General features: G+C 59.1%; 2 protein-coding genes across 3 annotated transcripts; one reads left to right on the top strand and one right to left on the bottom strand.

Annotated features, from left to right (window-relative positions):
- Positions 1 to 231: 231 nt before the first annotated feature.
- On the bottom strand, positions 232 to 3,139 carry FUT1 (fucosyltransferase 1 (H blood group)). Of its 2 annotated transcripts, XM_036307234.1 has the most exons (3): positions 2,879 to 3,139; positions 2,590 to 2,686; positions 232 to 2,406 (listed from the first exon to the last, which is right to left on the bottom strand). In XM_036307234.1, the coding sequence occupies exons 2-3, from the start codon at positions 2,600 to 2,602 to the stop codon at positions 1,301 to 1,303; spliced, it is 1,119 nt and encodes a 372-aa protein (XP_036163127.1). In that variant the 5' UTR covers positions 2,603 to 2,686; positions 2,879 to 3,139; the 3' UTR covers positions 232 to 1,300. The 2 variants fall into 2 exon arrangements, with proteins under 2 accessions (XP_036163127.1, XP_036163128.1); XM_036307235.1 differs by lacking the exon at positions 2,590 to 2,686 and having other exon boundaries at positions 2,879 to 3,135.
- A 2,134-nt stretch (positions 3,140 to 5,273) lies between these two features.
- FGF21 (fibroblast growth factor 21) lies at positions 5,274 to 6,907 on the top strand. Its single transcript, XM_036307269.1, has 3 exons — positions 5,274 to 5,846; positions 5,966 to 6,069; positions 6,605 to 6,907. The coding sequence occupies exons 1-3, from the start codon at positions 5,615 to 5,617 to the stop codon at positions 6,881 to 6,883; spliced, it is 615 nt and encodes a 204-aa protein (XP_036163162.1). The 5' UTR covers positions 5,274 to 5,614; the 3' UTR covers positions 6,884 to 6,907.
- The last annotated feature ends 5,410 nt before the right edge of the window (positions 6,908 to 12,317 follow it).

Genomic DNA, 12,317 nt, shown 5'->3' with positions numbered 1-12,317 from the left:
CTTCAAAAAGCATCAAGGGGCCCCAGCTGGTTTTGCTCAGTGGTTAGAGAGTCAACCTGCGGACTGAAGGGTCTCAGGTTCGATTACGGTCAAGGGCACATGCCCAGGTTGCGGGCTTGATCCCCAGCAGGGGACATGCAGGAGGCAGCCAATCAATGATTCTCATCATTGATGTTTTTCTCTCTCTCCCTCTCCCTTCCTCTCTGAAATCAATAGAGATATATTAAAAAAAAAAAAAAAAAAAAAAAAAAAAAAGCACTAAGGGGCTCCAGAAATCTGAGTCAAGAATCCGGTCCTCCTTGGCTAGATCCTAGCCAAGCACACTCCTGCTTGGGTATGAGACTAGGGCAGGGTCTGCATACCCTTGGATCTTCCCACCCCTCATGTGCCCAAGGCCAGAGTCAGTGAATTTAGGGGCAGACAGACAGTGGTTGGCAAGGGGGACAATACCAGCAGCTTTCTGCCAGCCCAGAGGGCACATATATCCCAGTTGACTCCAAATCCATCCCATTTCCCCCAGCCGCCCAGCTGCAGAGGAAAGACCACCCTTAACTGGGGGAGGCATCCCATACTGGGAGGCAACATGTCAGTTTCTGAGCTTAAAAAAAAAAAAAGAAGTGTCATTACAGCTCTGGAAGTTCCAGCATTTCAGCAGCCACCCCCTTCCTCCACCTCTCACCTTTTAGCCTATCTGCTGGGGGGAGGCGGAGTGGTTTTCCCCAGGGGCTGAGAGTGGACTAGAGTTTCACCCTTCGCACAAACTGCCCCAGCTGCACGTAATCTGTCTCCCATCAATCTTCTGGGCAGCGGTGCGGTGTTGAGCTTCTGATTGGACCTTTATTCAACTCTTCACCAAAGTGATCCAGAATTCCAGGACAGCCCCCCCATCCCTTTGCAGGGTTCTTCACGGGCATTAGGGCGTGCCCCCCTCTAGAGCAAATGACCCGTCTAGAACCACTCCAGAAACACAGGGGGCGTTGGCCAGCGCTTGCTCTGGAACACCCACGAGTTCCTTCCGTCCTGAGGGCCCGGGAGAAGAAAAACATCTCTTCTAGAAAAGGCCTGAGTAGTTAGCACAGGGTAGCTCCCGGCTCCTGGGGGACAGCCATCCACATTGTGGGTAAGGGCTGGGCACCACAGGCGGCCCAGCCCTCGCCGGTCAGGACAATATTTCCTGCTGGTTCTGGAATGTTCAGCAGTTGCTGGAAGCCTCTCTCTCTCTGAAGGTCTAGCCAACTAGAATCACTCTCGTAACGGTGCCCGCCTGCTGCAGGACCGCCACAAGCTCCTCCAGAAGCTGCTAGGCCCCCGGAGACGTAGATTTCTGGAGCGGAGACAGGTCTGCATTAATGCCCACCCACTCGGGCAGGAAGGCGGCCTCGGGCTTGAAGATGTCCAGGAAGCCGGAGTCGGGCAGGGTGAAGTTGGCCAGGTAGACGGTGTCTCCGCCCGCCAGGTAGGCGGCCCAGAAGCCGAAGGTGCCGATGGTCATGATGGTGTGGTTGCACTGCGCGAGCAGCGCGAAGTCCGCCCCCGGCGAGGCCTCCTGTCCGTCGCCGGCAAAGACCACGTCCCCCCGGGACGCGTCCACGTTCTCCCGGCACCAGGCCATGCCATTGCTGGTGACCACGAAGATGGGGGCTTCGTGCCGGGCCCGGAACCAGTCCATGGCCTCCCGCAGGTAGGCGCGGTCGCCCACCACCCCCTTCCAGCGCTGGGGCATGATCTCCAGGTAGTCCCCCCGGCGCACGTGGACGCCCACGAAGGTGCGCGGGCGGCCGCCGGTGCCCGGCAGGCGGAGCTGTGCCAGGAAACCCTGGGCGCCTTCCCGGAGGTGGTCGTGCAGGGTGAACTCCCGGCGGATCTGCTCCCGGAGGTGGTGGAAGAACGTCCAGGAGCAGGGGAAGCCCGACAGCTTCAGCAAAGGCTGCTGCAGGCGGGCGTACTCCTCCGACATCCAGTCGTGCAGCTCCAGGCTCTGCCAGGGCGTGCGGCTGTCCACCTCGGGCGCCAGCACGGGCAGGGTGATGCGGAACACGGGGGCCAGGGCCGCGTGCATGGCGGGCAGGATGAAGGCCTGCCGGCCGTTGAGCCGGGCCAGGGCCAGCAGCGTGGCGTACTGCCCCATCTGGTTACCAAGCCGGCCGTCCGGGTAGATGGTCCAGGCTCCCGAGGGGGGCGCGGGGAGCTGGGCGCAGGAAGCGGAGGTGTTGAGGGCCATGAGAGCGCCCGGTGGGCAGAAGATGGCAACGGGGGCCGCCACCAGGTGTCGGTCTGCACACAGGAAAGGCAGGTCCAGGCCGCCCGGGAAGAGGCCCTGGTAGAGGTGGAGGAAAGAGATTCCCGCCAGCACACAAACCAGCAGGAAAGTCAGACACAGGTGCCGGCGGCCCAGGGTCCACATGGCTGCGGGGAGAAGAGGTGAGTGAGCAGGAGCTCAGAGCCCGGGAGCCTCAGGGAGACTCGGCCCAAAGGAATCAGGGGCTTAGCTCTCGCTGGGGGGCCTGAGGGCAGAGAAGCTGGAGGTTTGGGACTTGGGGGTGGGAGGGGGGGTGATTTCCAAGAGAGCAATCGTCCAGGGCCCAGCACCTGGTCCCCACATCCTGCAGCCTCGCTGCCTCCGCCTGTCAGGCCCACATGTAAATTCCACGGTGTGGCCGTGTTGCAGCTCCCCTCCCAGGTGAACCTGTGTGTGTGCGCGGAGGCGACAGGAAGAGACGCGCCAAACAGAACTGAGGGCTGGAGGCCCAGGACTGATAAGGGATCTTGGCCACCACCCCCCACCTCCCCTCACCCCCAGGAGCAGGAACTGGGCTTGTGGGTGCAGGGGGCTCCTCAGGTCATGGGGGTTAGAGGTTGCGATTGCACCTCCACTCACCTGAGCTCCTGGCAGGTGGCTGATCCGCTGCTGGCTTGGCCTGGGCCGAGCGCTGTTCCTAAAAGCAATCTACATCTGGCCGCCCCAAACCGCAGACTCCAGGTTCCCGGGACCCGCAGCCCTGCCCTCCAGCCTCCTCCCCTCACTGGCCACAGCAAGGAGAGTGGGCGCGGTCCGCCCGGCCTCTACCTCTCCCAGCCCTGCCCGGAGCTGCCAGGCGGAGCCCCACCCCTTCCCCACACCCCTAGCCAGGCTGGTAGTCCTCCTGCCCTGCCCTCCGGGCACCCCCCATCCCAACCCCCCAGCCCCTCCCGGGCTTTGGCCTGGAGGAGGGCTCGGTCCCGGGTGGGCGGGCGGGCGGCCTACCCATCCGGCCACCCAGGAGCCCCATCCTCGCAGGACTGGCAGGTGCCATGCTGGACCTGGGCGATCCGGTCCGTCAACCTCTTCGTCTTCCCCTCGGGTCCTGGGCTCCCCACTGTCTGGATGCGCCCAGCCGGCCTCGCCCCAGCCGCTTGGGATGGGGCCCTGACTCAGAGCGGGCGGGGAGGGCAGTCCTGGCAGCCCGTGTCCTCCCGAGGGATGGAGAACCTGTTTGCCAGGTGGAAGCCGCCTCCAGCTCGCCGGGTCGGGCCTGGGGGTGTCCCCGCCCCACCAGGGGCCGCCGCCCCCCCCCCCCACATTCCACAGTCACACCCTCAGCCTCTCCTTTGGGGAGATTCTGGGTCTGGTGCTGAACTGCGGCTCTCTAGGCAGGCACCTCCTGGGGGCGCCCCTCCCAAGCACGGGGAACCGGAAATGCCAGAGTGGGAGAGCGCCTCTTTCATGCCTGCCACAGAGCCCAGCACCCAGAGCCCAGAGCCCAGCACCCATGCCCAGCACCCAGAGCCCAGCACCCAGCACCCAGTGCCCAGAGCCCAGCACCCAGTGCCCAGCACCCAGAGCCCAGCACCCAGCACCCAGTGCCCAGTGCCCAGCACCCAGAGCCCAGCATCCAGCACCCAGTGCCCAGCACCCAGAGCCCAGCACCCAGCACTCAGTGCCCAGCACCCAGAGCCCAGTGCCCGGAACCCAATGCCCAAAGTCTAGAGCCCAGAGCCCAGCACCCAGAGCCCAGAGCCCAGAGCGGGAGCAGAGGCCGGGCTCTCCCGCGCAGGAAAGGAGTTGCCATAGCTGAGGGGCCTGCTTACCTCACCCAGGGCCCCGGCATCTGAACCAAGGACTCTGGGGTAGACAGTTGACCATCATCCCCCAGGACAGGGCCGGGCTGAGCGTCAGGCTGAGGAAATCCAGGCGGCCAGCGCCTTCCTCCTGCAGAACGGGGGTCCACGCTCTTCACCCTTCGCTTCCAAGAAGTTGCCCGTCTCTCATTCCTCTTGGGCTCTTGGCTCACCTGCCCGCCCTCCGCCCAGGCTGTGCTGGGGGCACCTGGTCTGGACTGAGGCCAGAGGAGGAGGCCGGGTGTTGGGGGTGCCAGCTGCTGGCAGGGCAGGGGAGAGGCTTCTGGCCCTGGACAGCTGTGTCTCCGGGAGGACACGGTGGGCACCTGGTGCTTGTTCGTTTCCTGACGCACCAGGGACCTCAGTGTCTGACACCAAAGCCTAGATGTTCGGGGGGAACCAGACACAAGCTGCAGCAGTGACTGCGGAGGCAGGCAGCTTACAGGCCCCCAGCCTCCTCCCTCAGACCCAGGAGCCCAGGCCCCCAGCCTCCTCCCTCAGACCCAGGAGCCCAGGCCCCCAGCCCTCCTCCCTCAGACCCAGGGGTCCAGACCCCCAGCCCTCCTCCCTCAGACCCAGGAGTCCAGGCCCCCAGCCCCTCCTCCCTCAGACCCAGGAGTCCAGGCCCCCAGCCCCTCCTCCCTCTGACCCAGGAGTCCAGGCCCCCAGCCCTCCTCCCTCAGACCCAGGGGTCCAGACCCCCAGCCCTCCTCCCTCAGACCCAGGAGTCCAGGCCCCCAGCCTCCTCCCTCAGACCCAGGGGTCCAGACCCCCAGCCCCTCCTCCCTCTGACCCAGGAGCCCAGACCCCCAGCCTCCTCCCTCAGACCCAGGCCCCCAGCCCCTCCTCCCTCAGACCCAGGAGTCCAGGCCCCCAGACCCTCCTCCCTCTGTCCCAGGAGCCCAGGCCCCCAGCCCCTCCTCCCTCAGACCCAGGAGCCCAGCCCCTCCTCCCTCTGACCCAGGAGCCCAGACCCCCAGCCTCCTCCCTCAGACCCAGGCCCCCAGCCCCTCCTCCCTCAGACCTAGGAGTCCAGGCCCCCAGACCCTCCTCCCTCTGTCCCAGGAGCCCAGGCCCCCAGCCCCTCCTCCCTCAGACCCAGGAGCCCAGCCCCTCCTCCCTCAGACCCAGGAGCCCAGCCCCTCCTCCCTCAGACCCAGGAGTCCAGGCTCCCGGTTGGAAGGACCCCCTGCCTGATTGCATCACCCGTTCAGGCTGACCTGGCCACGGTGGAATCCGTGCTCCTGCCAAGTGGGTCAAATATCACAGGTCAGGCATAGAGAAGGTGACTGGGCGGGTCTGTTTGGATATAAATCCTGGAGCTTCGGCATCTCTCCCAAGAGCCTTGGTTGTCCCACGGTCTGGGAATCCACGTGCAAGAAGGACGCAGGCGCTTGGAGAGCCTGAGCAGCAGTGCAGCCGTCGCTCTGCCGGACGCCCCGGGTCTGAAACAGAGTCCAGACCCTTCCGTGATTCCGACTGCGGGCTGCAACCTCACCTAAGGACTGAGCCATTGATGGGCTGGGTCAGGGCCTGGGTCCGGGTCCCAGGACTGTGGGTCCCTGTGTTGGCTGTCCTGCTGGGAGCCGGCCAGGCACTCCCCATCCGGGACTCCAGCCCCCTCCTCCAATTTGGGGGCCAAGTGAGGCAGCGGTACCTCTACACAGACGATGCCCAGGAGACAGAGGCCCACCTGGAGATCAGGGCTGATGGCTCCGTGGTAGGATCTGCCCGCAGGAGTCCCGAAAGTGAGTGTGGGGGCAGGGCCAGGGTCTGAGGGAGGAGGCTGGGGGCCTGGGCTCCTGGGTCTGAGGGAGGAGGGGCTGGGCAAAGGCCATCTGAGTCTCTGACCACTGTCTTCCCTCAGGTCTCTTGGAGCTGAAGGCCCTAAAGCCAGGGGTAATCCAAATCTTGGGAGTCAAGACATCCAGGTTCCTGTGCCAGGGGCCGGATGGGACACTGTACGGATCGGTGAGTTTCCGGGACACCCCTCCTGGGACCCAGTCCTTCCTCTCCCCGGGTCACCATGCGGGACCACCTCTGGCACTGGTGGCCCCGGGCGAGGCGGGGTTCTGCGCCCGCTTCAGGGCCGGACCCCCGCCCCGCCCCCCAAAACCCATGAAGCCGGGCTGTTGTTATCCATGTTTGCAAGAAGGGGAAACTGAGGCTCAGGCAGGGACGGATACCGTGGCCCCAAGTCACGAGGCCTGTGAACGAGAGACCGAGGCTTGCGTCCCTTAACCCTTGCTGACCCCACCGGCTTCCACGTGTCTGGCTCCTGGCCGTGCAGTGACCGTGACCTTAGGGGGCAGCCAGACTCCCCGCTTGGTCTGGGGAAGCCTCAGCTGTCCCCTGGGCTGGAATGGCGGTCTTTGTGAAGTGGGGACCGGAAGTGGGCCTTGCAGGACCCTATAGGGGTGTCCTCGAGGCCGGGGTGGGAGGCCGGACCCCGGGTCCTGCAACCGGAGGCGTGGCCGTGGCTCTGACCTCTTTCCTGTGCCCTCAGCTCCGCTTCGACCCCGAGGCCTGCAGCTTCCGGGAGCTGCTCCTGGAGGACGGCTACAACGTCTACCGGTCCGAGGCCCGAGGCCTGCCCCTCCGCCTGCCCCACGGCGACCTGCCTCCCTGGGGGCCCGCCCGCTTCCTGCCGCTGCCCGGCCTGCCCCCAGCGCCCCCGGAGCCGCCAGGGGGCCTGGCCCCGGCCCCGCCCGACGTGGGCTCCTCAGACCCCCTGAGCATGGTGTGGCCGTCGTCGCAGGGCCACAGCCCCAGCTACACGTCCTGAGGCCGCCGGCTGTGGATGGCTGGGTCTCCTCCTTATTTATTGGCTTATTTATCTTATTTATATTTTTACTTTTCTTACTTGGAACAATAAAGAGTCCGAAAGAAGGGTCCGAGTGAGCATGTGTGTTGGAGGTCGGGAATGGGAGCTGCCTCCCTGTCTCCCGGCGAACCCCAAAGCCCCTGCTCCCCCCTATTGCTGGAAGGATGTGAGAAAGCCCCAGCCTGCCCCTGGGCCCCCGTTTTCTGCTCCCCTAAGGTGTCCCCAGGGACTCGGGACTACCCCTGCCCTTAGACAGCACAGAACTTATCCCCATTCACTGTATCCCAACCGCCTGTCCGTGTGGTGGAACTGTTTCTCAGAGGAACCTCGGTAGCAGGGGGGGTATTTTTTTAATGACGCTGCCTGCACACAGCCTCATGGGAGATGTAGTTTTCTGTGTTCATTTGGCCCTAGAAATGGGAAGGCATCTTCTCTTGGTCCTCTGAACTAAGACAAGGATTCTTGCATCTCTCTCTAAAAATCAATTAAGAAAAAAGAGAGAGCCCTGACTGGTTTGGCTCAGTGGATAGAGCGTCGGCTTGCGGACTCAAGGGTCCAGGGTTCGATTCCGGTCAAGGGCATGTACCTTGGTTGCGGGCACATCCCCAGTGGGAGGTGTGCAGGAGGCGGCTGATCGATGTTTCTCTCTCATCGATGTTTCTAACTCTCTATCTCTCCCCCTTCCTCTCTGTAAAAAATCAATAAAATATATAAAAAAAATAAAAATTAAAAAAAAAAAAAAGAAACAGGCTGCCTTCACCTGAGTCTAACAGGGAGGAAACGCCCAGCGAATTCCAATGTGGGGGACTTGCTGCCAAGCAACTGGCCTCGTGTCAGGGTCACGAAGGAGAAAGAGGACCTGTTCGCGTGAACGGAGACCAGAGAGAAGCCCCTGGGACGCCATTCCAGGAGGAGGAACCTCCCCCCCTGCACGTTCCTAAGACACCGGTGGCGTTTGAGTGGTAGATAGGAGGACTCTGTCCACCTTACACTTTCTGATTTCGGTCACCGGATTGTGATTCTTGAAAGGAATGCCCTTGTCCTTAGCAAATACACAGTGAGGTATTTAGGGACAAAGGGACATGGTATCGCCAATGTTTTCTCAAAGGTTTCTGGAAATGTGAATATCTGATCTAGAGAGGGATAGAGGGTGAACAATAGAGCAAATGGGGGGTGGGGGGTGGTGAGGATTGGGGAACCTGGGTAAAGATACACGGGGTTCCCTGTACAAGGCTTGAAACTTTTCTGTAAGTTCAAAATTAGACCAAGTTCAAGTTACTCCTGCCAAAAAATTCCACGCTGCACCCTTTGAGATGCATGGATAAGCTGATAAGAGGAAAGAGAGTTCGGCTGGCCGGCCGGCATGGCTCGGTGGTTGAGCATCGATTCCCGGTCAAGGAGAAGCGGTTGGCCCTAGCTGGTTTGGCTCGGCCTGCGGACTGAAGGGCCCCGGGTTGATTCTGGTCAAGGGCACATGCCCGGGTTGCAGGCTCGATCCCCAACAGGGGGCATGCAGGAGGCAGCCAATCAACGATTCTCTCTCATCATTGATGTTTCTATCTCTCTATCCCTCTCCCTTCCTCTCTGAAATCAATAAAAATATATTAACTTTACAAAAAGAAGAAAGAGAAATCTCCAGATGCCCCGCCCCCTCCCGCCATGGAAAAAGAAAGATAGGGAAAGGGAAAGGAAGGGGAGGGGAAAAATAAACAACTCTAGAGAGAAATGAAACTGAGTGGAAAGTGTGACCGGTCCTGCGGTTTCCTGACTGGGGCCGTGTTTCAAGGTGAAGCTCTAAGGGCCGGACTCGGTTAAACTCTCAGGAGCCTGGAAGCGAGGGAATGCTGCTCTCCTGGAGGGAAGGCAGTTCTGATACACGCGAACCACATGGGTGACCCTCCAGACACACGGGGACAGAGGCCAGGAGCCCCCCTAGAAAGAAACACCTACAACAGGCACATCCGTGAAGGAGGAAGTAGGATGGGGGGTGCCAGGGGCTGGGGGGGCGGGGAGCAGAGGCAGCTTCCTGGCCCAGAGGTTCGATTTGGGGCGACGAAAGCGCTACAGTGGATAACAGTGTGAATGTGCTTGACCGCCTCCGAGCTGCACTTCACATGGTTCACATGCTAGGTGGGTCTCGCCGCAATAAAAAACAAAACACCCCACCAGCCCTCGCCGGTGTGGCTCAGTGGACAGAGCGTCGGCCTGCGGGCTGAAAGGTCCCGGGTTCGATTCCGGTCAAGGGCATGTACCTGGGTTGCGGGCACATCCCCAGTAGGAGATGTGCAGGAGGCAGCTGATCGATGTTTCTCTCTCATCGATGTTTCTAGCTCTCTGTCTCTCTCGCTTCCTCTCTGTAAAAAATCAATAAAATATATTTTTTAAAAAAATCAATGTTGAGGATGAACAACAGCAACCACACCTCCCCCCAAAACTGCACTCAGAACACCTCAGCGGGGCCTCCTGTTTCCGCTTGAGCTCTGGCCGGGGAGGGTGATTCTGTTAAAAAATCATGTAACCAGCGGGCCGACCGGGCACGTGGGAGGCGTCCGGAGTCACCCCGGGTCGCGGAGGCCGGGGACCCGCTGGCAGCGCCGTTGGACCAGTGACAGGCCCAGCGCTGCCGGCCAAAGCAAAGGTCTCTGGAGAGACGCCACTCAGCTCCGATGTCACAGGGGAAGTCATGAATGAGTTCAAAATCCAAAGTCACAAAACTCACCGGGGACAGGGCACGTGGCACCTGCTAGCAGGAGCGCGGAGCGCGGCTGCACCGCCCCGTCCACACCCGCCGCCGCCGGAGCCGTCAGCGAAAAACGACGGTCCCAGGTCTGCTCACGTCTTTGCTGGTGTGTTTATTTCTCTTGCTAATCCTCCCCCAAGGACATCTTTTCTGTGGATTGTTTAGAGCAGTGGTTCTCAGCCTTCTGGCCCTTTCAATGCAGTTCTTCATGCTGGGACCCAACCATAACATTATTTCCGTGGCTACCTCATCACTGTCATGTGGCTACTGTGATGAATCGTCATGTCAATATCTGATATGCAGGATGGTCTTAGGCGACCCCTGTGAAAGGGTCGTTTGACCGCCAAAGGGGTCGCGACCCGCAGGTTGAGAACCGCTGGTTTAGAGCGTGGAAGGGAAGGAGGGAGGGGGAGAGAGAGAGAGAGAGAGACATCGATGTGAGAGAGACACATCGATTGGTTGCCTCCTACACTTGCCCCCATTGGGGCTGGCGATCGAACCTGCAACCCATATATGTGCTCTTGACTAGGAATCGAACCTGTGACCTCGCCGTGCCTGGGCCGATGCTCTAACCACGGAACCACGCTGGCCAGAGCTCAAGAGCTTTAAAAAAAAAAAGTTATGATCAAATACACACAGCATGAAATGTGCCATCTTAGCCCTGGCCGGGGGGACTGAGTTGGTTGGAGCATCAGCCGGTACACTGAAAGGTCACGGGTTCGATTCCCAGTCAGGACGCATACTCAGGTCTCGGGTGTGAACCCCTGTGGGGGCGCATACAGGAGGCTGCTCAATGCTTCTCTCTCACATCGATGTCTCTCTCTCTCTCTTCCTAAAATCAATAAAAGCATATCCTCAGGTGAGGATTAAAAATAATATGATCAGCCCAGCTGGTGTGGCTCAGAGACAGAGTTGGTTCAATTCCCAGTCGGGCGCATGCCCAGGTTGTGGGCTCCATCCCCAGTAGGGGGTGTGCAGGAGGCAGCTGATCAATGATTCTCCCTCATCATTGATGTTTCTTCTATCTCTCCCTCTCCCTTCCTCTCTGAAATCGATAAAAATATGTATTTTTTTTAAAAGTGGACTTGAAAACACTGCTTAGTGAGTTAGCTAATCCTCACCTGAGGATATTTTTAAATTGATTTTTTAAAAAAATATATTTTATTGATTTATTACAGAGAGGAAGGGAGAGGGAGAGAGAGTTAGAAACATCGATGAGAGAGAAACATCCATCAGCTGCCTCCTGCATACCCCCTACTGGGGATGTGCCCGCAACCAAGGTACATGCCCTTGACCGGAATCGAACCTGGGACCCTTCAGTCCGCAGGCCGACACTCTATCCACTGAGCCAAACCGGTTAGGGCTAAATTGATTTTTAGAAAGAGTGGAAGGGAGTGGAACATCGATGTGAGAGAGACACACTGATGCCTCCCGCACTTGCCCAGACCATGGCCTGGAATTGAGCCTGCAACTGAGGTACCTGCCCTGGACCTGAATGGAACCGGGGGACCCTTCACTCCGCAGGCCGACGCTCTCTCCCCTGAGCCAAACCGGCCAGGACCCCCCCTCGCCCTTTTGCAGGCGGGTACCCAGTTCTCCCAGCACCGTTTGTTGGAAAGATGATGATGAAATCTCCTCATGTGGGAAGAGCTTCTGTGTATGGACACAGCTATTCACAGCTATTTGTTTTCGGGGTAATGATTAATTAACTTCTAAACCATCAACTTTCCTCTGCTCACTCACTGACTCACTCCATGGCTAAAAATAGCACGCCACGAATTTCACAATCCTAGATTCCCCCAAACACCTGAACATGGATTGTAGGGTTAATCAATGAACTTTTAACAGTCTGGAATCGCAGACTCCTCTACAGGTGCCTGGAGTGGAGGGATTAGGAAGCACGGATTGCCGGTCGTAAAGGCAGTCACGGGGACATGAGGCACCGCGTCGGGCACACGGTCACTCATGTTGTGAGGACTGTGAATGGCGTCAGAGGGCACATATCAGGGTGATCGCCTCATAGGTCATACAAATGTCTGATAACTACGGCATCTACCTAAAATTAGAATAATCTTGTATGTCAACTGTAATTGGAAGAAAAAAACAAACTTGAGCCCTCTTGGCTCAATGCATAGAGCGTCGGCCTGCGGGCTGAAGGGTCCCAGGTTTGATTCCGGCCAAGGGCACATGCCCGGGTTGCGGGCTGGATCCCCAACAGGGGGCATGCAGGAGGCAGCCAATCAGTGATTCTCTTTTATCATTGATGTTTCTATCTCTCTCTCTCCCTCTTCCTTCCTCTCTGAAATCAATAAAGAAATATATTAAAAAAACAACAATAGCCCTGACCGGTGTGGCTCAGTGGATAGAGCGCCGGCCTGCGGACTAAAGGGTCCCAGGTTCGATTCCGGTCAAGGGCATGTACCTGGGTTGCGGGCACATCCCCAGTAGGGGGTGTGCAGGAGGCAGCCGATCGATGCTTCTCTCTCATCGAAGTTTCTAACTCTCTATCCCTCTCCCTTCCTCTCTGTGAAAAAAATCAATAAAATATATTTTTTAAAAAAACAACAACAATAGTCCCTTTAAAAAAAAACTTGAAAAAAATACCAGTACACGGAGAGAAAGTGCCTTGAATAGAAGAAAACCAGTAATATAATC

Source organism: Myotis myotis, unplaced genomic scaffold (assembly GCF_014108235.1).
Source record: "Myotis myotis isolate mMyoMyo1 unplaced genomic scaffold, mMyoMyo1.p scaffold_m19_p_45, whole genome shotgun sequence".
Lineage (NCBI taxonomy): Eukaryota > Metazoa > Chordata > Mammalia > Chiroptera > Vespertilionidae > Myotis > Myotis myotis.
The sequence above is the reverse complement of the archived record's forward strand: the minus strand, read 5'-3'. Positions and strand labels throughout refer to the sequence as shown.

Excerpts from the sequence above, each read along its gene's own strand:
- FGF21 (XM_036307269.1), top strand. The coding sequence starts at position 5,615 with ATGGGCTGGGTCAGGGCCTGGGTCCGGGTCCCAGGACTGTGGGTCCCT. Across the intron at positions 5,847-5,965 it reads TGCCCGCAGGAGTCCCGAAA|GTCTCTTGGAGCTGAAGGCC; the intron begins GTGAGTGTGGGG and ends GTCTTCCCTCAG. Across the intron at positions 6,070-6,604 it reads ATGGGACACTGTACGGATCG|CTCCGCTTCGACCCCGAGGC; the intron begins GTGAGTTTCCGG and ends CTGTGCCCTCAG.